Raw genomic sequence first — 26240 nt, forward strand, 5'->3', positions numbered from 1 at the left:
CAAAAGATGAAAGAGAAAAATCTGAATAACCGTGTCTATTACAGAAATCGAAATTGTTATTCAAACTTTCCCGGCGTGCCTGGGTGGCTCAGTCAGTTAAACATCTGCCTTTGGCTCAGGTCATGATCCCAGAGTCCTGGGATTGAGCCCTGCATCACCACATTATCAGGCTCCCTACTCAGCAGGGAGTCTGTTTCTCCTTCTGCCCCTTACCCTGCTTGTGCTCTCTCTGTCTTACTCTCTCTGCCTAAAACAAAACAAAACAAAAAAACTTTCCCATCAAGAAAATTCCAGGTCCAGGGGAGAGGAGTCAAGATGGTGGAGAAGTAGCAGGCTGAGACTACTTCAGGTAGCAGGAGATCAGCTAGATAGCTTATCTAAAGATTGCAAACACCTACAAATCCAATGGGAGATCAAAGAGAAGAAGAACAGCAATTCTAGAAACAGAAAATCACTTTCTGTGTTGGGCTGGCAGAAATAAAGGGCTACTTAAGATGGCGAAAGTCCCCGCCACAAATCCTGAGCTCGGACAGGAGAACAAAGACCCAAGCAGGAATCTGAAAACCCTCCCGCCCCAGGCTCCCATGGACCAATGGGACCCTGACAAGCGGGAATCTGAGACCCTCCTGCCCCGGGCTCCCGTGGACCAATGGGACCCTGACAAGCGGGAATCTGAGACCCCACCCCGGGCTCCAGTGGACCAATGGGACTCCGACAAGCAGGCGAAATATCCAAATAAGGGAAACTTGCCAAAAGACCCCTGAACTCCCCTCGAGGCCCCCTTCTCCCTGCGTTGGGTGCGACTTCCGCCACTCTGCTTTCCAGAGTCACAGAACCTCCCTGAGGGTGCCCACCTCCTCCCAGCGCAACTTTCCTGGCTCCCCTTCTCCTGAGCCCTGAAACTTCGCCGGAGAGTGTTTTTAATAAATCTTGCCTTGCACCCACTTTGCCTGGTGTTGTGTTTATCTCGCTGGAAAAACTACATTCTGAAAGGTAGGACTGGTGGAGAAGTGAATCCAAAGCGATGGGAAGATAGACTGCAGGGGGAGGGGTCGGCTCCCGGCAAGTGGCAGAGCAACAGAGCACAAAATCAGGACTTTTAAAAGTCTGTTCCGCTGAGGGACATCACTCCAGAGGCTAAACTGGGGTGAAGCCCACACAGGGTCAGCATGGCCTCAGGTCCCGCAGGGTCACAGAAGGATCCAGGGTATCTGAGTGTTGCAGACCTTGCTGGCATTAGAACGGGGAAGCCGGCTATAGAGACAGAGCTGAGGAGTGAGCTCCAGCTCGGGGTTACCTTGAACCAGTCGCAGGCTCAGTGAGCTTGGAGTGTGGCTGGAGGCCAGGGACATGGGAGTAAATGGGCGCTGTTCTCTGAGGGCGCACTGAGGAGTGGAGCCCCGAGCACTCAGCTCCTCCGGCCAGAGACAGGGAGGCCGCCATTTTCATCCCCGTCCTCTGGAACTCTATGGAAAGCGCTCAGGGAACAAAAGCTCCCGAAAGCGAACCTGAGCGGATTACTCCGCCCGGCCCCTGGTAAGGGCGGTGCAATTCCGCCTGGGGCAAAGACACTTGAGAATCACTACAAAAGGCCCCTCCCCCAGAAGATCAACAAGAAATCCAGCCAGGACCAAGTTCACCTACCAAGGAGTGCAGGTTCAATACCAAGGATAGCAGTGGAATTCCAGAGGAGGAGAAAGCAAAGCACGGAACTCATGGCTTTCTCACCATGATTCTTTAGTCTTGCAGTTAATTTAATATTTTTTTCTTTTTCAATTTTTTTTCTCTCTTCCTCTGCTAAATTTTTTTAACTTTTACCCTTTTCTTTTTTTTAACGTTTTTAAACTAGTTTATCTAATATATATATATTTCTTTTTTATATTTTTTCTTTATTTGTTTTCTTTTTTTAATTGTTTCTTTTTTTTTCTTTCTGAACCTCTTTTTATCCCCTTTCTCCCCCCTCACGACTTGGGATCTCTTATGATTTGATTAAAGCATATTTCCTGGGGTCTTTACCACCCTTTTAGTATTTCACTTGCTCCTTTATATACTCTTATCTGGACAAAATGACAAGACGGAAAAACTCACCATAAAAAAAAAGAACAAGAGGCAGTACCGAAGGTTAGGGACCTAATCAATAAAGACATTGGTAATATGTCAGATCTAGAGTTCAGAATGACGATTCTCAAGGTTCTAGCCAGCCTGCAAAAAGGCATGGAAGATATCAGAGAAACCCTCTCGGGAGATATAAAAGCCCTTTCTGGAGAAATAAAAGAACTAAAATCTAACCAAGTTGAAATCAAAAAAGCTATTAATGAGGTGCAATAAAAAATGGAGGCTCTCACTGCTAGGATAAATGAGGCAGAAGAAAGAATTAGCAATATAGAAGACCAAATGACAGAGAATAAAGAAGCTGAGCAAAAGAGGGACAAACAGCTACTGGACCACAAGGGCAGAATTCGAGAGATAAGTGACTGCATAAGACGAAACATTAGAATAATTGGGATTCCAGAAGAAGAAGAAAGAGAGAGGGGAGCAGAAGGTATATTGGAGAGAATTACTGGAGAGAATTTCCCCAATATGGCAAAGGGAACAAGCAAAATCCAGGAGGTGCAGAGAACCCCACTCAAAATCAATAAGAATAGGTCCACACCCCGTCACCTAATAGTAAAATTTACAAGTCTTAGTGACAAAGAGAAAATCCTGAAAGCAGCCCGGGAAAAGAAGTCTGTAACATACAATGGTAAAAATATTAGATTGGCAGCTGACTTATCCACAGAGACCTGGCAGGCCAGAAAGAGCTGGCATGATATATTCAGAGCACTAAACGAGAAAAACATGCAGCCAAGAATACTATATCCAGCTAGGCTATCATTGAAAATAGAAGGAGAGATTAAAAGCTTCCAGGACAAACAAAAACTGAAAGAATTTGCAAACACCAAACCAGCTCTACAGGAAATATTGAAAGGGGTCCTCTAAGCAAAGAGAAAGCCTAAAAATAGTACATCAGAAAGGAACAGAGACAATATACAGCAACAGTCACCTTATAGGCAATACAATGGCACTAAATTCATATCTCCCAATAGTTACCCTGAATGTTAATGGGCTAAATGCCCCAATCAAAAGACACAGGGGATCAGAATGGATAAAAAACCAAAACCCATCTATATGTTGCCTCCAAGAAACTAATTTTAAACCTGAAGACACCTCCAGATTTAAAGTGAGGGGGTGGAAAAGAATTTACCATGCTAATGGACATCAGAAGAAAGCAGGAGTGGCAATCCTTATATCAGATCAATTAGATTTTAAGCCAAAGACTATAATAAGAGATGAGGAAGGACACTATATCATACTCAAAGGATCTGTTCAACAAGAAGATCTAACAATTTTAAATATCTATGCCCCTAACGTGGGAGCAGCGAACTATATAAACCAATTAATAACAAAACCAAAGAAACACATCAACAATAATACAATAATAGTAGGGGACTTTAACACCCCCCTCACTGAAATGGACAGATCATCCAAGCAAAAGATCAACAAGGAAATAAAGGCCTTAAATGACACACTGGACCAGATGGACATCACAGATATATTCAGAACATTTCATCCCAAAGCAACAGAATACACATTCTTCTCTAGTGCACATGGAACATTCTCCAGAATAGATCACATCCTCGGTCCTAAATCAGGTCTCAACTGGTACCAAAAGACTGGGATCATTCCCTGCATATTTTCAGATCACAATGCTCTGAAGCTAGAACTCAATCACAAGAGGAAATTTGGAAAGAACCCAAATACATGGAGACTAAACAGCACCCTTCTAAAGATTGAATGGGTTAACCAGGAAATTAAAGAAGAATTGAAAAAATTCATGGAAACAAATGATAATGAAAACACAACGGTTCAAAATCTGTGGGACACAACAAAGGTAGTCCTGAGAGGAAAATATATAGTGGTAAAAGCCTTTATCAAAAACAAGAAAAGTCTCAGGTACACAACCTAACCCTACACTTAAAGGAGCTAGAGAAAGAACAAGAAAGAAACCCTAAACCAGCAGGAGAAGAGAAATCATAAAGATCAGAGCAGAAATCAATGAAATAGAAACAAACAAACAAACAAAAAAAACAATAGAGCAAATCAATTAAACTAGGAGCTGGTTCTTTGAAAGAATTAATAAGATTGATAAACCCCTGGACAGACTTATCAAAAAGAAAAGAGAAAGGACCCAAATAAATAAAATCATGAATGAAAGAGGAGAGATCACAACTAACACCAAAGAAATACGGACAATTATAAGAACATACTATGAGCAACTCTACATCAACAAATTTGACAATCTGGAAGAAATGGATGTATTTTTAGAGACATATAAACTACCAAAACTGAACCAGGAAGAAATAGAAAACCTGAACAGACCCATAACCAGTAAGGAGACTGAAACAGTCATTAAAAATCTCCAAACACACAAAAGCCCAGGGCCAGACGGCTTCCCAGGGGGAGTCTACCAAACATTTAAAGAAGAACTAATTCCTATTCTCCTGAAACTGTTCCAAAAAATAGAAATGGAAGGAAAACTTCCAAACTCATTTTATGAGGCCAGCATCACCTTGATCCCAAAGCCAGACAAGGATCCCATCAAAAAAGAGAACTACAGACCAATATCCTTGATGAACACAGATGCGAAAATTCTCACCAAAATACTAGCCAACAGGATTCAACAGTACATTAAAAGGACTATTCACCACGACCAAGTGGGATTTATTCCAGGGCTGCAAGGTTGGTTCAACATCCACAAAGCAATCAATGTATACAACACATTAATAAAAGAAAGAACAAGAACCATATGATACTCTCAATAGATGCTGAAAAAGCATTTGACAAAGTACAGCATCCCTTCCTGATCAAAACTCTTCAAAGTGTAGGGATAGAGGGCACATACCTCAATATTATCAAAGCCATCTATAAAAAACCCACTGCAAATATCATTCTCAATGGAGAAAAACTGAAAGCTTTTCGGCTAAGGTCAGGAACACGGCAGGGATGTCCATTATCACCACTGCTATTCAACATAGTACTAGAAGTCCTAGCCTCAGCAATCAGACAACAAAAGGAAATTAAAGGCATCTAAATTGGCAAAGAAGAAGTCAAACTGCCACTCTTCGCAGATGATATGATACTATATGTGGAAAACCCAAAAGACTCCACTCCAAAACTGCTAGAACTTGTACAGGAACTCAGTAAAGTGTCAGGATATAAAATCAATGCACAGAAATCAGTTGCATTTCTCTACACCAACAGCAAGACAGAAGAAAGAGAAATTAAGGAGTCAATCCCATTTACAGTTGCACCCAAAACCATAAGAAACCTAGGAATAAACCTAACCAAAGAGGCTAAGAATCTATACTCAGAAAACTATAAAGTACTCATGAAAGAAATTGAGGATGACACAAAGAAATGGAAAAATGTTCCCAGCTCCTGGATTGGAAGAATAAATATTGTGAAAATGTCTATGCTACCTAAAGCAATCTACACATTTAATGCAATGCATATCAAAATACCACCCATTTTTTTCAAAGAAATGGAACAAATAATCCTAAAATTTATATGGAACCAGAAAAGACCTCCAATAGCCAAAGGAATATTGAAAAAGAAAGCCAAAGTTGGTGACATCACAATTCCAAACTTCAAGCTCTATTAAAAAGCTGTCATCATCAAGACAGTATGGTACTGGCACAAAAACAGACACATAGATCAATGGAACAGAATAGAGAGCCCAGAAATAGACCCTCAACTCAATAGTCAACTAATCTTTGACAAAGCAGGAAAGAATGTCCAATGGAAAAAAGACAGCCTCTTCAATAAATGGTGTTGGGAAAATTGGACAGCCACATGCAGAAAAATGAAATTGGACCATTTCCTTACACCACACACGAAAATAGACTCAAAATGGATGAAGGACCTCAATGTGAGAAAGGAATCCATCAAAATCCTTGAGGAGAACACAGGCAGCAACCTCTTCGACCTCAGCCGCAGCAACATCTTCCTAGGAACATCACCGAAGGCAAGGGAAGCAAGGGCAAAAATGAACTATTGGGATTTTATCAAGATCAAAAGCTTTTGCACAGCAAAGGAAACAGTTAACAAAACCAAAAGACAACTGACAGAATGGGAGAAGATATTTGCAAACGACATATCAGATAAAGGGCTAGTGTCCAAAATCTATAAAGAACTTAGCAAACTCAACACCCAACGAACAAATAATCCAATCAAGAAATGGGCAGAAGACATGAACAGACATTTCTGCAAAGAAGACATCCAGATGGCCAACAGACACATGAAAAAGTGCTCCATATCACTCAGCATCAGGGAAATACAAATCAAAACCACAATGAAATATCACCTCACACCAGTCAGAATGGCTAAAATTAACAAGTCAGGAAATGACAGATGCTGGCGAGAATGCAGAGAAAGGGGAACCCTCCTATACTGTTGGTGGGAATGCAAGCTCGTGCAACCACTCTGGAAAACAGCATGGAGGTTCCTCAAAATGTTGAAAATAGAACTACCCTATGACCCAGCAATTGCACTACTGGGTATTTACCCTAAAGATATAAACATAGTGATCCGAAGGGGCACGTGCACCTGAATGTTTATAGCAGCAATGTCCACAATAGCCAAACTATGGAAAGAACCTAGATGTCCATCAACAGATGAATGGATAAAGAAGAGGTAGTATATATACAGAATGGATACTATGTAGCCATCAAAAGAAATGAAATCTTGCCATTTGCGAAGACATGGATGGAACTAGAGGGTATCATGCTTAGCGAAATAAGTCAACTGGAGAAAGACAACTATCATATGATCTCCCTGGTATGAGGAAGTGGAGATGCAACATGGGGGGTTAAGGGGGTAGGAGAAGAATAAATGAAACAAGATGGGATTGGGAGGGAGAAAAACCATAAGTGATTCTTAATCTCACAAAACAAACTGAGGGTTGCTGGGAGGAGGGGGGTTGGGAGAAGGGGGATGGGGTTATGGACATTGGGGAGGGTATGTGCTATGGTGAGTGTTGTGAAGTGTGTAAAACTGGCAATTCACAGACCTGTACCCCTGGGGATAAAAATAGATGTTTATAAAAAATTTTAAAAAAATTAAAAATTAAAAAAAAAAGAAAATTCCAGGTCCAGATGGTTTCATTAGTGAATTCCATGAAACAGTAAAAGAAGAAATAATAATTTTACACAAACTATTTCAGGAAAGGGAACACTTCACAACTCATTTATGTGGCCAGCAGAAACCTAATACCAAAGCCTGACAAAAACATTGCAGAGAAAGAAAACTACAACCAATATCACTCATAAAAAATGCAAATACTTTAAAACAAAACATCAGTAAATATAATCCAATAATATATAGTAAGGGTTATATATCATAATGAACTAATATTTTATCTCAGAAATACAAAGTTAACATTTGTAAAATCAACAGGGAAGCCTGGGTGGCTCAGTGGGTTGGGCCTCTGCCTTCAGCTCAAGTCATGATCTCAGGGTCCTGGGATCAAGCCCTGCATCGGGCTCTCTGCTCAGCAGGAAGCCTGCTTCCTCCTCTCTCTCTGTCTGCCTCTCTGCCTGCTTGTGCTCTCTATGTGTGTGTGTGTGTGTGTGTGTGTCAAATAAATAAATCTTTAAGGAAAATCAACAAATAAACTCACATATTAACAAAATAAAAGCAACAACTCATATGATTACTCTAATTAGATGAAGAAAAAGGAGTTGACAAAGTTCAACATATAGCCATGATTTAAAAAACAAAACCACTCTTCAACAAGCTAAGATTAAAAAGAACTTCTATAACCTGATAAAGGGCAGCTTCAAAAAATATCAGACATAATGGTACGCATTTTTTATCCCTGATATTGGGAACACAGGAGGCATGCCCACACTCAACACTTCTATTTAATATCAAACTGAAGGTGTTAGTGCAATAGGGAAAGGAAAAGAAACAAAAAGCATAAAATTGGAGACGAAAAAGTGTCTCTAATGTGATAATGACTACTTAGATGAAAAACCTCAAAGAACCTGCAAGAAAACTAGTAGGTCGATGTAGGAATGCCTCAGGATACAAAATAAATGTACAAAAATAAATCATGAGCAATTTTTACTAACAATGAACAATCCGAAATAAATTGGGAAAAAATGTCATTTACAAAACTGTCAAGGAACATCAAGTATTTAGGGATAGATTCAATGAAGGATGCAGAAGACTTCTACACTGAAAACTAAAACACTGCTGAAAGAATTCAAACATCTAAATAAATATAGAAAATACGCCATGCTTGTGGATTAGAAGGCCAAATATTGTGAAGATATCAATTCTCCTAAAATCAATCTATAGAGTGAACTCTACTCAAAATAAAAACCCAGTAGGCTTTTTAAAAAAAAGCGCAAACTACTTATGAAATTTATATAGAAATGCAAATGATCTAGAAGAGCCAAAGTAATTTAGAAAAAGGCCAAGTTGGAGTACTTATCCTACCTGATTCAAGACTCATTATAAAAGCTACAGTAATAAAGAAAATGTGGGTTTGCCAAAAAGATAGTATATTGGGGCGCCTGGGTGGCTCAGTGGGTTAAAGCTTCTGCCTTCGGCTTGGATCATGATCCCCAGGGTCCTGGGATCAAGCACCGCATCGGGCTCTCTGCTCAGCCAGGGAGCCTGCTTCCTCCTCTCTCTCTGCCTGTCTCTCTGCCTACTTGTGATCTCTCTCTCTCTTTCTGTCAAATAAGTAAATAAAGTCTTTAAAAAAGCATATTAACTATATTTTCTGTGTTTTTTAAAAGTTTTTAATTTTAATTCTAGTATAGTTTACATACAGTGTTATATTAGTTTCAGGTGTACAATATTGTGATTTAACAATTCTATACGTTACCCAGTGCTCATCAGGGTAAGCGTCCTCTTAATTCCCATCATCTATTTCATCCATCCCCACCCCCCACAACCATCAGTTTGTTCTCTATAGTTAAAAGTCTATTTCTCGGGGCACCTGGGTGGCTCAGTGGGTTAAAGCCTCTGCCTTTAGCTCGGGTCATGATCCCAGAGTCCTGGGATTGAGCCCCACATCGGGCTCTCTGCTCGGCGGGGGGCCTGCTTCCCCCTCTCTCTCTGCCTGCCTCTCTGCCTACTTGGAATCTCTCTCTCTGTGTCAAATAAGTAAATAAAATCTTTTTTTTTTAAAGGCTATTTCTTGTTTTTTCTCTTTTTCCCTTTGTTCATTTGTTTTGTTTCTTAAATTCCACATACGAGTGAAATCATGAGTTATCTCTGTCTTTCTCTGACTGACTTATTTCCCTTAGCATGATACTCTCTGGCTCCATCCATGTTGTTGCCAGTGGCAAGATTTTGTTCTTTTTTATGGCTGAATAATATGCCATTGTATGTATATCACATCTCTTTGTTGTTGTTGTTCTTGTTTTTGTTTTTAAGATTTTATTTATTTATTTGAGAGAGAGAGAAAGAATGAGAGAGAGAGAACATCAGAGGAGAGAGGTCAGGGGGAGAAGCAGACTCCCTGCTGAGCAGGGAGCCTAATGTGGGACTGGATCCCAGGACTCCAGGATCATGACCTGAGCCGAAGACGGTTGCTTAACCAACTGAGCCACCCAGGCACCCACATCTTCTTTATCTTATTTTCTGTATTGTTGATGCTTGGGCCATCTGGTGCCTTCCTCCTCCTGGACAGACCTGCCTCTCTCAGTGCTAGTTAATTCCTAGAGATAACAAATGAATTCCCTGGAAGCACACGTTTTATATGCAAACCAACCAATCCAGAGTCCACTTCCACCAACTCTCCTCCTTTGTTACACTCTCCCAGGTTGAGCCACTATCCTCCTGCTCTAATCCCTCAGTGCCAAGTACCAAGTTACTAGACGCAGTCCCTACAGCCCTGGAGCCCCACTGAAATTACTCAAACTAGCCAATCCGAAGCCTCCCCAGCCGGCTTATTCTGTTTCACCCATGCAAATAACAATTAAGGCTCTTATGCATGCTTTCCCCTAAAACTTTGGCCTCCTGACTGACGCTGGTGCTTCCTGATGTGGCCCTGCACGGTATGGCATGTCTCCTCCTCTTGGGAACTGTGAATTACAAACTATCTTTTTCATGGCAGTCATCTCTGGATCTGTTGGTCTCACCTTGCCTGAATGATATTAAAGCCTACCATTATAAAACAGAAAGACTTATATAGATCAACTGAGCAGAATAAAGAGTCCAGAAATAGGCTCACATATAAAAAGTCAATTGATTTTGATAAACCTGACTAGGAAATGCAATGGGGAAAACAAAAAGGCCTCTTCAGCAAATGTTTCTGGAACAAGTGGGTATTGTACTGATAAAAACAAACATTGTGGGCACCTGAGTGGCTCAGTGGTTTAAGCCTCTGCCTTTGGCTCAGGTCATGATCTCAGGGTCCTGGGACGGAGTCCCACATCGGGTTCTCTGCTCAGCAGGGAGCTTGTGTCCCTTTCTCTCTCTCTGCCTACTTGTGATCTCTCTCTGTGTGTCAAACAAATAAATAAAATCTTGGGCGCCTGGGTGGCTCAGTGGGTTAAGCCTCTGCCTTCGGCTCAGGTCATGATCTCAGGGTCCTGGGATCGAGGCCCGCATCGGGCTCTCTGCTCAGCAGGGAGTCCGCTTCTTACTCTCTCTGCCTGCCTCTCTGCCTACTTGTGATCTCTCTCTATTTCAAATAAATAAATAAAATCTTTAAAAAAAAATAAAATCTTTAAAAACAAAAACAAAAACGAACATCGGTCCTTACATCAAACATACAAAGTGAATTGTAGGTCTAAACTGAGAAAGCAAAAGTGCTATAACTTAGAGAATGAAATAGGAAAAAATCTTTGTAGCAGGCTACTATTTCTTAAACAGATCACAGCACTAGAAAATTTTAAAAGACGATAAATTAGACTCCATCAAAATCAAAACATTTGCTCCTCTGATAGGCACCAGTAAGAAGAGAAAAGTGAAAGCCACGAATTGGAACAAAATACTGGTGATGTATATATCTGGTGTAGGAGTTACATCTAGCAAATATCTACAACTCTGAAAACTCATTAAGCAAGCAAGCAACCCAATTAAAAACCAGGAAAGGTATCCGAATAGACACCTGAAACAAAAATGTACAAATGGTCAATAAGCCCATGAAATGATATTTATCATTATTTGTCAGAAGAATACAACTTAAAATCATAATGAGATACCATTACATCCACTATGACAGCAAAAATTAAAGTGATTGATGGTAACAGGTGTTGGCAAGGATGCGGAACAACAGAAATTCTCGTGTACTGCTGCTGGAAGGGTAGACTCACACAGCCACTTTGGAAGATAGCTTGGCAATTTCTTATAAAGGCACATATACATTTACTTATACAATTATATGATCCACCAACTCCACTCCGAGGTGTTCACCCAAGAGAAATGTAAACATATGGTCACACAACGACATGCCAGCATGTTCACTACACTGTACTCATAATACTCATAATAACCAAATAACAGCCACCTGTCATTAACAGGTATATGGATAAACAAATTACAGTCTGTTCATATCATAGAATAGTCTTTAGCATTTCAAAGCAATAAACCAGCAATATACTCAGTAACATGGATGAATTGCAGAATCATGATGCTGAACAATGGAGGCAGACCTAAAAGGGTATAGACAGCAGGATTCCACTCACATGAAACCCTAATAAAGACAGATTTAGTCTACAGTGACAGAAAGCCAGTCAATGGTTTGCCTGGGGGCCTACTGACTACAAGGGGCATGGAGGCTCATTTTCACGAAACGGAATGTTCTCCATATCATGACTGGGGTGGTGGTTAACAGGAGTGTGGACCTTCATCAAACTGGGCACTTCAAAGGAAACATTTTATTGTATGTAAATTATACCTTAATACAGTTGATTGATTTAAGACAAAAATCTAAGTGGCAGTGATCTCAAGGTCAGAAGATGGGGGAGAGGCATGGCAGCAGGGGAGACGGGAGAGGAGTGAGGAATCTGAAAAGAGAAGAGGAGGGGGAGCTGGTTGTCGATGTGTTTATTGGTATCTTAGAGTTGAAAAGAAAAAAATGAGGAGGATGAAAGTGAAAAGGTGAAAGTGAAAAGGTCCTCAGAGAACAGGAGTGTGGCAACCAAGTGGTTTTCAGAGAGGGTAAATCCATTAAAACCTGACCACATGTATTGTTAAGAATCTCAGGTCCTGGGGGGTGGGACTTAAGGAATGAAGGCTAAAAATGTGATGGAAGGAGAAAACATTCAAAGAAGCAAGATCTGTAGGGAGGAAGCCTGGCATATGATTCTGCCTGTAGGAATTGCAGCAATTCTCCTTGGAGGAAAGCCAGGCAAAAAAGACAGCTGCTCACATTAAGGGAAATAAAGGGAGAGAACAGTCTGGTACCTAAAAGGCCAATGTTATCTCTTCTCAAGCAGTTTCCAAAGTTGAGATCCTTCAAGAAGGCAGCAAGAAATCGCATTTTAAAGGCATAAGCTTCTGAGGAAAAGCGTTTCCATGTCCCCCATCTGCCTGGGTCATACTCACTCACCCGTATGGCTCTGATGTGGGGTTTTTCTCTCCAAAATCCATGGCTCCTCTCCTTGTTCCAACTTGAAGATGACCTCTGGTTTGGGAACTTCATACCCTGTTAATAGGACATGACAGAATTGGGTCCAGCTAATTGCTTTCCACTTGGTGTTTTTTTTTTTTTTTTTTAAAGCAACCACTTTTCATTGGGAAAAGAGTAATAATCACAGAGGTCAATGCACTGAAGGATCTCAGGCCCACCAGGGACGCCACTGGCACACACTTCAGTTGGCTCAGGGTACTCAGCAGCTGAGAATGAAAATACTTTCATGGAGGCTCTGTGTTCAGTTCCTTGGGCTGCCGTAACAAAATACCAAAACCTGGGTGGCTCAAAGCAGCATAAAGTCATTGTCTCATGCTTCTGGGGCCTCAAGTCTGAAATCAGTGTTAGCAGGGTCAGGCTATCTCTGGCAGATGTGAGGGAGCATCCTTCCTTGAGTCTTCTAGCTTGTTTGCTGGCAATCTTTGATGTTTCTTTAGCTTGTAAATGCATCACTCCTGTCGCATGCCCTTCTCCCCATGTATCTTCACAATGACTTCCCTCTATATGTATCTATTTCTTTTCTTTTTTTAAAAAAAGATTTTATTTATTTATTTGAGAGAGAGAGATCCAGCACAAGCTGGGGAGAGAGGCAGAGGGAGAGGGAGAAGCAGAGCCCGTGCTGAGCAGGGAGCCCGACACGGGGCTTGATCCCAGGATCCTGGGATCAGGACCTGAGCCGAAGGCAGACGCTTAACTGAGCCACCCAGGTGCCCACATACGTGTCTATTTCTTTTTTTTTTTTAAGATTTTATTTATTTTATTTGACAGAGATCACAAGCAGGCAGAGAGAAAGGAGGAAGCAGGCTCCCCGCTGAACAGAGAGCCCGATGCGGGGCTCCATCCCAGGACCCTGGGATCATGACCTGAGCCAAAGGCAGAGGCTTTAACCCACTGAGCCACCCAGGCGCCCCATGTGTCTATTTCTATGACCAGATTTCCCTTTTTTTATAAGCACACCAATCATATTAAATTAGGGCCCACTCCCATGAACTCCTTTTAACTTGATTACCTCTATAAAGACACTATGTTCAAATAAGGTCACATTCTGGAGTACTGGAGGTTCATATTTCCACTTTTTTTTCAGGGGGACACATGATTCAACCCATTAAAAATCTGCCCTTGGACACCCCCCCCCCCACCAAATCCATGTCCTTCCCAGGTGCAAAATATACGAACTCCACACCAATATCCCCAAAAGTCTTGATCATTCCAGCATCAAGTCTTAAATTCAAAATCTATCTAAACATCAACTCCAAGTGTCAAATCTTATCATCCAGATCACCTAAATCAGTTATGAGTGTGATATGAGTATGAGTCATCTCTGGGCAGCTTCTCTCCACACAAACCTGTGTAATCAGACAAGTCATCTGCTTCCAAAATGTAATGGCAGGACAAGCATTCCCATTTCAAAAGGGAGAGACTGGAACGAAAAAAGGGATCACAGATCCCAAGAAAGTCCAAAACCTAGCAAGGCAAAGCCCATGAGATTTTAAGGCTTGAGGGTAATTCTTATTGGCTCCATTTTCTGTTCTCCAAGCCTATTAAGGGGGGGGGGTGGTGGCCCCACCCTGTTGGCCCAGGGCCAGGAATGGCACCATTCACTACTACCTCTACTGGTCCACTAGCAAAATATTTCCTGCCTGTTCCTGTGCCCCTTCCACTCTGCTGTTCTCTTAGTTCCAAAGGGAGGAATGCGTCTGCCAGGAGACACCGTAGTGATTCCACTGAACTGGATGTTAAGTCTGTCTCGTGTGGACACTTTGGGCTCCTCAAGTCTCTGAATCAAAAGGCAAAGAAAGGAGTTACTGTGCTGGCTGGAGTGACTGATCCTGACTACTCAGGGGAAATTGGACTGCTACCCTACAGTGGAAATAAGGAAGAGAGTGTCTGGAATACACCTAATCCCTTAGGGCATTTCTTGGTCCTACTGTGTGCTCTGTGATGAAAGTCAATAGGAACTACAACAATCCAATTCAGGCAGGACTACTAATGGCCCAGATCCTTTAAGAATGACGTTGGGGGGGGGCTGGGTGGCTCAGTTATTTAAGCGTCTGCCTTTGGGTCAGGTCGAGATCCCAGTGTCCTGGGACCAAGTCCTGGGTCAGGCTCCCTGGTCAGTGGGGAGCCTGCTTCTCCCTCTCCCTCTGCTCCTCCCACCCTCTTGCGCACACATGTGTGTGCACACACATGCTTGCTTCCTCTTTCAAATACATAAATCAAATCTTTAAAAAAGGAGAATGAAGTTTTGGGTCACACAACCAGGTAAAGAACCACAATCTGTTGTGTTGGCTGCAGGCAAAGAGAACAAGGAATCATTAGTGCAAGAAGGAATTCTACCTTAAGACTGCAACAAGATACCTTGTCTTGGTTTGCAGTCTACTGCCCCGTCCTGCAGATTTTGAATTTAGGTTTACAGCATCACCTCACTCAAATTTCCAGCTTGCAGGCCTGGCCTTTAAATTTCAGACTTGTCGGTTCCTATAATCAGGCAAGCCAGTTCCTTAAAACAAATCTCTTCTCTGGAATCTGTGAATGTATTCATTCTGTCTATCTTTCTCAAGGTTATGTCTGTATGTATTGTGTGTGTGTGTGTGTACTCTGTATATGTATATACCCATATCATATTGGTTCCATTTCTCTGGAGAACCATAATACAGATTTTGAGAGTGGTGCTAGAGGAAGAGAATCCTAAGAATGAATTTTTTGAATGGGTTATGGGTTTTCTAGAATTGGTTCCCTACTCTGATCACATTTGAAGGCACTAATGACTCTTTCCAGTACTACAGAGCACACTGACAATCCATGGGATGATGTGGCAAAAGAGATATGCAAAATATCCCCACTGGATACCTAGATACTCCTTATCAAATGCTTGTGAGAGGTATGGTTCTGGGTGACCTTGTATTTGACACCTTAGAAATTTTTGTCAAACTTACAAGTATAATAAGATTGCCAGATTGCTCCTAATTGTGCTGGACAAAGTAGAGGGGGGAAAAGGATGAACTCAGGGATTTGAGTTCCCAGCTCAAGCACTGCATGGATGACCTGAAAATTTCTACGTCTGTCCTGAAAGACACCCCTAACTTCTGTAGCTACAGAACTGATGCTGCTGAAAACGAAACCCAGAGTCTCATCCTGGCTGTGGCCACATTACAACACAAATTGAATTCCCAACCTTATAGGATGTGGGCTATTAGGGTAAGGGAACTGACTGAAAAGAAATGGGATCCAGAAATTTAGAATGGACATAGATGAGGACACTGAACTTCTAAGCTCTGATGAGTCTTCTTTTGAGTAGAAGCAGCCCTTCTGCCCTCATCTGAGAAGATAAACCCTACTTTGCCTGAGGACCCCACAACGACCTCCCCTGAGGTACTTGCTGATTTCTCTCATGACCTAGCCCTACCACCCTGACTTGCTTTTAGACCTAGAACTAAACTCAAGTCTCATCAGGGCCCAAGAGGGGAGGTATAGCATAATCCACGAGGCATAAAAGAACTGCATTATTGGTCCAATTTATACAGACAGAAAACTGGGAAACCCGGGTACAAATGGATATTTAAGACTGTGGAATAATGGAAAGGACATAAAGTTGGATTGATCAGGCCAAATGTGTTGCTATGTGCACACTAAGCAGATTGTGAATTTAATGTTGCTGCTTGAGGGGTTAGAGAGGGCTTGAACATTTTGTTTGCTTGGCTGAAACATGGATCAAAACGTGGTTCGTACAAAATGCAACTGAAATGGAGAAGTGTTTTGGAAGAATTCTCTATACTACAGAGAAAGGCACCCAAGGGCTTGGGAGCTTGGCACATTAGACTCGATTTAGTGTGTAAGGCATGCTCTTACACACTGGGAGGGTCCAGAGGACATGCCTGGGACATGCAAATTTGTGAGGTGTGTGGGGGGGTGCCCAGTATTCTTGAAGAACTCTCTGATTGCTTTTCTCTGCAGGACACAAATTGGGAAACCCCAATGCAATGAGACTAACTGGATTCTGGGGTAACAGGGGCCAAATGGGGGCACTGAATTGCTAAATGCAAGATGGACATGGTTATTACAGTGCACAGCAGGGTTAAAACAGTCATCAGAATGGTCTGACCTGCAGAGACCCATGGTGTTGGCCAATTGCTTATGCTGTCCCTAGAAAAGAAACAGACGAGCTACTGCATTCTTACTTGATCTGCATTAGGAGAAGGGTTCTATGAACGAAGTCTAACGTGAAATGTAAAGAGTCTCATCTCCTCAGTCAATTTTCAGACTTGAGCCCGTTTATAGACCCAGAGCTCTGTGAATGAAGGGGAGCCCGGGTCCCTTGAGGAAGGACCCCGCTACACTGTCAAAATGTATACTGCCAATCTCTCTCTTCCCGAAACAGATTTATAGCCTTGTCAGGGTGACTGTGCAGGGAGGAAAAGGACATAATGAGGCTTTTCCGAGATTACTGGAGACCATTTCTGAACTGACACAAATTCCAGGAGACCCAGGATGTCACCGTGGCCCACAAGATGGCATAGGGGCTTATGAGAGTGAAGTTATCAACGGGGTTTCAGCTGAGCTCCATCTCACGGGAGGCACAGCAGGCACCCCAATCCATCCCGTGGTTATTTCCCAGGTTCAGAATGCAAAGTTAGAATACAGATACTCAGCAACCAGCAGAATACCCATACTGGTTCCCTGACCTGTGCAGTGAGGACTATTATGGTGAGAAGGGCCAAGTAGAAGCCACTAGAACTGCCTCTACTAGAAAAAGAGTAAACCCAAAGAAATACTGCATTCCTGTAGGAACTGCAGAGATCAGTGCTACCATCAAAAACCTAAAGGATGCAGGGGGAGTGAGTTCCACCACGTGCCCATTCAACTCACCTCTCTGGCCTGTGCATAGGACAAACAGATCTTAGAGAATGACTGTGGACCATCAAGAGCTTAACCAGGTGCTAACTCCAATAGTAGCTGCTGTACCAGATGTGGGTTCATTGCTGAAACCAATTAACACATCCCTTGGTGTCCAGTGAATAGTTATTGATCTGGCAAATGTGGGGGGGGGTTGTTTGTTTTATTTTTGTTGTTGCGTGTTTTTTTTGAAATACCTGTTACTAAAGGTTACTAGAAGCAGTTTGCTTTCAGTTGGCAAGGCCAACTATACACACACACACACACATAGATAGATAGATAGATATAGGTATCTATATATATCTTCACTGATCTACCTCAGAGATATATCAGCCCTCCAGTCCTAATGTCATAGTTTAGTCTGTAGGGATTCTAACTGACTTTCCCTCCCACAAGATACCACTTTGGTCCATTACACTGATGACATTATGCTGACTGCACCTGATGAATGAGAAGTAAGAACCACTCTTAACTTACTGGTAAGAGAATTTGTATGGCAGAGGGTAGGAAATAAATCTGACCACAATTTAGGGGCCTTCCACCTCAGGGAAATTTCTATGGGTAGAGCAGTATGGACTCATGGGACCCCTAGAAATTTCTTTTTTTTTTTTTTTAAGATTTTGTCAGAGAGAGAGAGGGAGGGTGGGAGCACAAGCTGGGGGGAGCAGTAGGCAGAGGGAGAAGCAGGCTCCCTGCTGAGCAAGGAGCCCAACATGGGGCTTGATCCCAGGACCCCAGGATCATGATCTGAGCTGAAGGAAAATATCTAACCTACTGAGCCACCCAGGCATTCCCCTACCCTTAGAAATTTCGAAGTGAAAAGTAAGTTTTGGCCTCTGGCTCTTCCTACAAGTGAAAAGAGGGACAATGGCTACTGGGCCTCTGTGGACTTCAGAGACAATATATTCCACACCTGTGTGCGTTACTCTGCTCCATTTACCATGTGGTCCAAAAAACTGCTTGTTTTGAGCAGCGCCCGGAACAAAAGAAGGCTCTGCAACGGGTCCAGAGTGCCATATTAGCTGCTCTCTCACTGGGGCCATATGATCTGGTGGATCCAGTGGTGCTTGAAATGTCAGTGGCAGTTGGGGATAGAGCCTTGGGTAGGCCCCTAGAGGTGAACCACAGAGCCAACCTTGGGATTTTGAAACAGAGCCCTATCATCCTCTGAGGCTAACTGCTTTCCTGTTGACAAAGAGCTTTTGGCTCGCTACTGGGTCTCAGTTTACTTGCTCGCTGTATTTAAGCCTATTCATCAGTGGAAGAAAGGAAACTCAGCAAGGACTCCTTCGGTAATGTTCAGCAAACACGGAAGAGCCTGGTGCTGAATCCTCACACCGTGGTGGGACATGAGAACTATGGCAAGCGGTAGAGACCCACTCAGAGGGGGCCCAAATCTTTCTGATCAAGCCCCAGCTGGTGGATGGTGTGAGGTCAGTAGCAGCTCCTGGAGCACTGAGCCTGAGTCTTTCTGGAGTTGTGCTGCTCTGGCATGCAGGCCAAGGGAGGTCACAAGCTCCTTTTAATGCTAAATAATGACACAAACTCAATTGTCAACAAATACTGGAAGAGAAGGAACGCTAAAGAGAGCATGATGCTGTTAGCAGGTAAGACTTCAGGTAGGATGTGGCAACTCCACATCCTTGACCCTAGGTGGCGGCTCTGCCCCTTCAGGCCTGGAACCAAGTAGGTGGCTTGCCCTGTGGAACTGAGGAGGTGAGGGTCTTTCACATTCTGTTTTCCCAGCCTGGGCCCTCTGGGCCTGTGGTGCCAGCAGCAGCCATCTTGGCCTCACAACCATCCTTGGAGTCATTCATCCCTCTTCCAGAAGGCTAACGCATGGGCACAGCTGAACAGTTTTATCAGCCTCTCTCCTACCAGTAGAATCCCAGCTACCCCACAGCCTTCCCTCATTGTTTCCTGTCTCTGTCCTCTTCAGTCAAAGCTGACAGCATTTCTATTGATGTAGTTGAAGAAATCCACAACTCATACAACTGATCTCTTTCACAACTGGTTGTCCACATCTTTGGTACTTTCCAGAGTCTTATCCCATCTTTTGCATATGGACAGACTGAGTATTTTCCAAATCTTCAAGCTCTGCTTCTTCTCTTACTAATGATTCCTTTCTAATATCTTTCTTTTCTCCTATATTTTATGGTAAGCAGCAAGGAAAACACAGGCCATGCCTTTAACACTTTTGTTTAGAAACTTCCACAGCTAACTACCCAAGTTTATCACTTACACTTTCTGCTTTTCACCCAACAGAACACAATTCAGTCAGGTTCTCTGCCACTTTGTAACAAGGATCTCCTTTCTTCCAGTTTCCAGTAACACGCTCCTCGCTCTCTCTGAGACCAAAGCCCTTTTAGTGTCCATATTTCTACCAGTGAATTTCTTCAAGGCAATCTAGGCTTTCTCTGTCAAGCACCTTTCCAGCCTCTACCCACTGTCTGATTCCAAAACCACTTCTGTGTCTTTTTCAGTATTTGCTACGGCAGCATCCCCCTCACCAAGGAAAAAAATCTGTCTTAGTTTCCTAGGGCTGCTTTAACGAAGTGCCACAAGCTGGACAGCCCAAAACAGCAGACGTGCACTGTGTCAAAGTTCTGGAGACCAGAAGTCCAAAATCAAGGTGTCAGTAAGGCCAATGCTCTTTTTGAAGGAGAACCTTCAAAACAGAAAGGAACTCTTCTATGCTTCTCTCTCTGACCTCTTGGTGGCCTCGGGCATGTCTCCGCTTGCAGATGCATCACTCCAGCGACCTGGCCATCTTCTTTTCCTTCACACTGTTTTTTCTCTGTGTGTGTCTGTCTCTATGTCTAGATTTCCCTTATTTTAAGCATAGCAGTCATACTGGATTAGGACCCACCGAAAAGACCCGGTTTGAGCTTGGCTACTTCTGTAAAGACCCCCAATTCCAAAAAAAGATCATATCCCAAGGTGCTTAGTCCTAACAGGTTAGGATTTCAACATAGTTTCCTTGGAGGAATACAATTTTACGCATAACACGCTCCTTGTAGTTTCTCCGAAGGGCTGTGCTTACCCACTGAGCGCAGGTGGCTGTAATTCTCCAGTGTCACATCCCGGTACAAGCGTCTCTGAGCTGGGTCCAGTTGCTGCCACTCTTCCTTGCTGAAGTCCACAGTCACGTCCTCGAATGACACAGAGACCTGTAACAACACAGTCCCGTTCAAGATGACAGGGTCAGCAGCAGGCGATAGGGAGATGATCATTAAGGAATTATTTTTTAAGGATTTGTTTTTCACCAGAATATGCTATACAGTATGACTATTAAATACCTAGTTATATGTAGTGTTGTATAGCATACAAATATCTAATCATAAATTTTTGCAATTCATTGTATTCAACATTTAGTCAGTTTGTTTAAAGATCTGATTTATTTATTCATGAGAGAGAGAGGCAGAGGTGGAGGGAGAAGGAGGCTCCCCCATGGAGGAGGGCTCGATCCCAGGACCCTGGGGTCGTGACCTGAACTGAAGGCAGAGGCTTCACTGACCGAACCACCCAGGCACCCCAGTCTTTCATTTTTAAAAATAATAATTTTGTACAGGATTTGTCCTTGATCCCATTTTGTTGTTTGTTTTAATGGGAAGTATTTTGTTTTACTTTACAGTCATTTATTGTGCTCCAGTGAAAGAGAAAAAGAAAGTGCTTGCATTACAAACACCACAGTCAAGTCCACATAATGCCAGTCGCTGCAAACCAAACCACATGTGTCCGCCGGGTCTCTGGGCATGCAATTTGCTTCCACTGTAGGAATGGGGAGGGGGCAGGCCAAGACTGGCTCCGGGGGTTTTGCTAGGGGGAGAGAAATTTTTGTCCTGGGGGGCACCCACCTGTATGGGAGTCAGGAGACAGCTAGGGATAGCTTTGCTCAGTGTGTCCAGCTCAATGCTGGATCCTGCAGCACTCCAAGGAGGAGGGCCCCTTCCCCCACCACAGGCACCTCAGACTGCCCCCCTCAACGCTAACCCTGTAAGTAGGTCCAAGGGGGCTAGAGGACACCATGCAGGGTGAGGGAGTTGGTGGGGCCAGCTCGACTCTGCCAAGAGCAGCAGCCAGCCTCCCTGGAGGGAAGGCAGGGTGAGGGCCCCAGGGCCCCAGGCTGAGTTGCAGCAGCTGTGTGGGTGGTGGTCATGGGCAGGCTGGCCCAGCTCTGAGTGTTCAAGCATCAGGCAGTTTTGGGGGTCACAGACCTGGCACAGAGGCCCATACACGGTCATGCCCTGCTGCGAGGCCCCCTTGTTGCTGTCTATCTGCAGGCTGACGTTGAACATGTCACGGTGCTCCATGCTCATCCCAGGCTTGAGGATCTGTTGCTTGGTTCCAGGTGCAGTCAGCCTGGGTTGGCTGGCTCCCTTGTTGGTGGCCTGGTCTGGGGGGGGGCGGTCCTTGCTCAGCTTGGGGTCGTAGAGGTGGTGCCGGGTGCCATAGGCTGTCATACCCTGCTGGCTAGCAAATCTGTTGGTGACCATCTATAGCCCAATGATGTTCTCTTAGCTTCTCTGGCTCAAATTTTTATTCCTGCTTCTCTGCATGCTTCACCCCTAAATTCACCTTATTCCTTTTTGTCTTGGCCATGGCTGGGAGGGTGGACTGCACCCGGGTGTGGTTGGTTTTCTCAAACAAGTCACTGCCTCAAAAATGTCACGGGACTTCACTCCATACTCGGTAATGGCCTTGATGCAGTTGCCAATGTTTTCCAGCTGGTGCCAATTTTGGGTCGACTCATTCATTGAACTTCTTCATGGAGCCTGGCTGGAACTTACTGATGAACTTCAAAGAATGATGCTATCTTTGAGGCTGTCTATAAAACTGTGGCTGATGTGGTGCCCTGTCAACCCCTCAATCCATTCTCAAAGCTCCTGCTCCTGCTTGTGGTCGTACTTTTGGGCCAGCTTGTTCTCGACCTCAACAGACAAGCCACAGGATGGCCCCTGGTTGAAGTGAGCAGAGGACATGCTGGCTGGTGGTGTGCAGTGGTGGCAGTGGTGCTGAGGACCGAGGCAGTAGCTAAGGCTCCATCTGCTTGTGTTCTATAACTTCTAGAAGGAAGCATGCACACTTTTTTTTTTTAACTTTACATAGCTCCCTCTACTATTGTTTTAATTAATTCTTCACAAATATGGCCATTTTCTCTTCATGCCTTTTTAAAAAAGGTTTTATTTATTTATTGGAGTGAGGATAAGAGAGAGAGAGAGAGAGAGAGAATGAGGGGGGAGGGTCAGAGGGAGAAGCAGACGCCCTGCTGAGCAGAGAGCCTATGTGGGACTTGATCTGGGGACTCCAGGATCATGACCTGAGCCGAAGGCAGTTGCTTAACCAACAGAGTCACCCAGGCGCCCTCTCTTCATGTCTTTTTATTGCTCATATCTAATTTAATTCTGTAATGGTGAGAAAATATACTCTGTATGATTTCAACTTATGGTCTATCTAGGAGAATGGTTCGTGTGTCCCTGGAAAAGAATGTGTATTCAGCTGTTGATGGCTGTAGTATTCTATAATATATAAATCAAGTTGGCTGAGTGTTGTTGAAATTTTCTACCACCATACTCATTTGTCTTCTACTTGTTCAACCAATGATTTGTCAACTTTCTGGTAAAAATTGGCATGGAAATGTTAAAGTTTATGTGGCTATGCAAAGGACCTAAAATAGCCTAGAATATGTAATGGTAAGTCTTATTATAAAACTATGATAAATTTACACAGTGTGGTACTGATGTAAGTACAGACAGATTTATGAATGGAGCAGAATAGAGAGTCCAGAAACAGGACACACATATGGACAACTGTTTTTTCATAAAGGTACCAAAGTACTTCTATGGGGAAAAGGAAAGTCTTTTCAAAAAATTGTGCTGGAACAATGGATGTAAGTTTTGTAGGAAAAAAACCTTGACCCATACCTTACACCACATACAAAAATTAACAATAACTAAGGTCCAGGACGACTGAATTAAATTTTATCAGACCAACTTTCACATAGGTAACAACTATACTCTGAGAAAAATATAAAAAAAAACCAATCTGGAGGTACTGAAAAGTAACAAAAATCAGGTATTTACTGGAAGAGAACTGACAATTAGAAGAAGGGATGGCAGTGTTGGGTTTACCAAGTTTACAGCCTTAAGCTTGTAAACAGACCTAGTCAATGCCATGCAGGGTAACTACAATTCCACTTGAAAAACTTCAGTCTTACTGAACTTGAAGAATCAAAGGAGAGTTTTGCAGTCATCATGACCACCAGAAAGACAAGGGAGAATTCAGACAGAAAAGAATGCCTGAGATCTGTGTGTTAACTCTTCTTAATTTCTGGTCGAGTAAATAAATTTAAAATTTGAGTTACCACACACCACAGAGGAGACCATTGCCAACTGGAGTCCAGCCAAATTAAGTGCTTACTAAACCAAATGAAACAAAAAAAAATCATCAGTCTTCAGGGGAACTAAACAGAATTCAAAAGGTCTACAATATGGTTCAAAACACACAAGATACAGTTGAAAATAATCAACATAGAAACAGAAAGGTCCCAAGAGAAATAAGAGGTTCAAAAGGAAATGCAATCAGAGACTGACCCTGAACTGATTCAAATGCTGGAATTAGCAGTAAAGGATTTTAAATCAGGTATCTATAAGTATGCTTATGAGCATAAAGAAAAATACATTCACAGTGAAAGAATAATAGGATAGTTCAACTGAGAAGCACTATAAAAATAACCAACTAGACTACTATGAACAATTACATGCAAACAAACTGGATAACCTAGAAGAAATGAATAAATTCCTAGAAATACACAACCTATCAAGATTGAATCATGAAAAAATAGAAAATCTAAACAGACTGAATACTAACAAGGAGACTGAATCAGTAATCAAAAACCTCCTAACAAAGAAAAGTCAAGAATCAAATAGCTTCACTAAGAATTCCACCAAACATTCAAAAAAGAATACCAATCTTTCTCAAACTCTTCCAAAAAAAACAGAAGAGAAGTTAATCTAAGGAGGCCCAATTTACCCTGATACCAAAGCCACACAAGGGCACAAGACAAAAAAAATTACAGCTCAATATCCCTGAAGAATACAGATGCAAAAATCCTCAAAAAATGTTACCAAAATGAATTCAACAATACATTAAAAGAATCATATAAAATGGCCAAATGGGACTTATTCCAGTGATAAGGATGGCTCAACATCTGCAAATCAATCAATGTGACACACCACATTAATAAAGTAAGGATAAAATCATACTATCATCTCAGTAGATGCAGAAAAAGTAATTAACAAAGTTCAACATCCATTTATGATAAAAACTCTCAACAAAGCAGGTACAGAGAGAAGGTATCTCAACACAATAAATACAACATATGACAAGCCTACAACTAACATCATAATCAACAGTGGAAAGTTGAAAGCTTTTCTAAGATCAGAAACAAGACAAAGATGCCCACTCTTGCCACTTTAATTCAAGAGTACTGGAAGTCCTAGCCAAAGCAATTAGACAAGAAAAAGAAATAAAAGGCATCCAAATCAAAAAGGAAGATGGAAAACTGTCACTATTTGTAGATGACATCTTATTATACATAGAAAACACTAAAGATTCCACCAAAAAATCTATTAGAACTAAAAAATGAATCAATAAAATGGCAGGACACAAAAATCAATATACGAAAATCTGTGTTTCTGTACACTAATAATGAATTACCAGAAAAAGAAATTAAGAAAATGACCCCATTTATAACTGCATCAAGAAAAATACCATGTTTAAAAAAAGAAAAAGAAAAAAAAAGAAAAATACCCCAGAATGAATTACCCAAGGAGGTTAAAGAACTATATACTGAAAATTTTAACACACTGATGAAAGAAACTAAATAAGAGAAGTAAATAGAAAGATATTTTGTGCTTATGGATAGGAAGAATTAATATTGTTAAAATATTATCAATTTACCAAATATATTTACCAAATATATTGCAGATTCACTGGAATCCCTGTCAAAATTCCAATGGTATTTTTCAGAGAAATAGAAGAAACCTAGAATATTTATGGAACCACAGAAGACCCTAAAACAGCCAAAGCAATCTTCAGAAAGAACAAAGCTGAAGGTATCACAACCCAGATTTCAAACTATATTATAAAGTTATAACAATCAAAACAGTATGTTATAGCATAAAAACAGATACTTTAGAGCAGAGCCCAGAAATTAACCCACCATAGATGGTCAGTTAACAACAACAACAATTAACCCACCATAGATGGTCAGTTTACAACAACAACAACAACAACAGGAACAAAAAATACAGTGGAGAAAGGACAGTCTCTTCAATAAATGGTGTTGGAAAAACTGGACAACTACATGCAAAACAATGAAACTGGACCACCTTGTGACATCATACACAAAAATAAATTCAAAATGGACTAAAGACTTAAATGTGAGACCTGCAACCATAAAGCTCCTAGAAGAAAACATACCCAGTAATCTCACTGACATCAGTCTTAGCAACATTTTTTTGTAGATATGTCGCCTCAGGCAAGGGAAACAAAAGCAAACATAAACTACTGGGACCACACCAAAATAAAAGCTTTTGCACAGCAAAGGAAACCATCAACAAAACAGAAAGGCAACCTAGTGAATGGTAGA

The 26240-nt window shown here is 42.2% G+C and overlaps 1 protein-coding gene and 1 pseudogene across 3 annotated transcripts in view; both read right to left on the bottom strand.

The window, feature by feature from the left end:
• ZNF81 (zinc finger protein 81) overlaps window positions 1-26240 on the bottom strand; it is a 110196-nt gene that overhangs the window by 17334 nt on the left and 66622 nt on the right. For all 3 annotated transcript variants that reach the window (XM_004754995.3, XM_013057565.2, XM_013057566.2), the window contains exons 4-5: window positions 20631-20757; window positions 12614-12709 (exon numbers count right to left, since the gene is read on the bottom strand). In XM_004754995.3, coding sequence (XP_004755052.1) covers window positions 12614-12709; window positions 20631-20757 — 223 coding nt within the window. The remainder of the gene's footprint in view (window positions 1-12613; window positions 12710-20630; window positions 20758-26240) is intronic.
• LOC106006047 lies at window positions 21227-22740 on the bottom strand (annotated as a pseudogene).

The sequence above is a fragment of the Mustela putorius genome, unplaced genomic scaffold (assembly GCF_011764305.1).
Source record: "Mustela putorius furo isolate JIRA1106 unplaced genomic scaffold, ASM1176430v1.1 tig00003903_pilon_pilon_pilon, whole genome shotgun sequence".
NCBI classification, from domain to species: domain Eukaryota; kingdom Metazoa; phylum Chordata; class Mammalia; order Carnivora; family Mustelidae; genus Mustela; species Mustela putorius.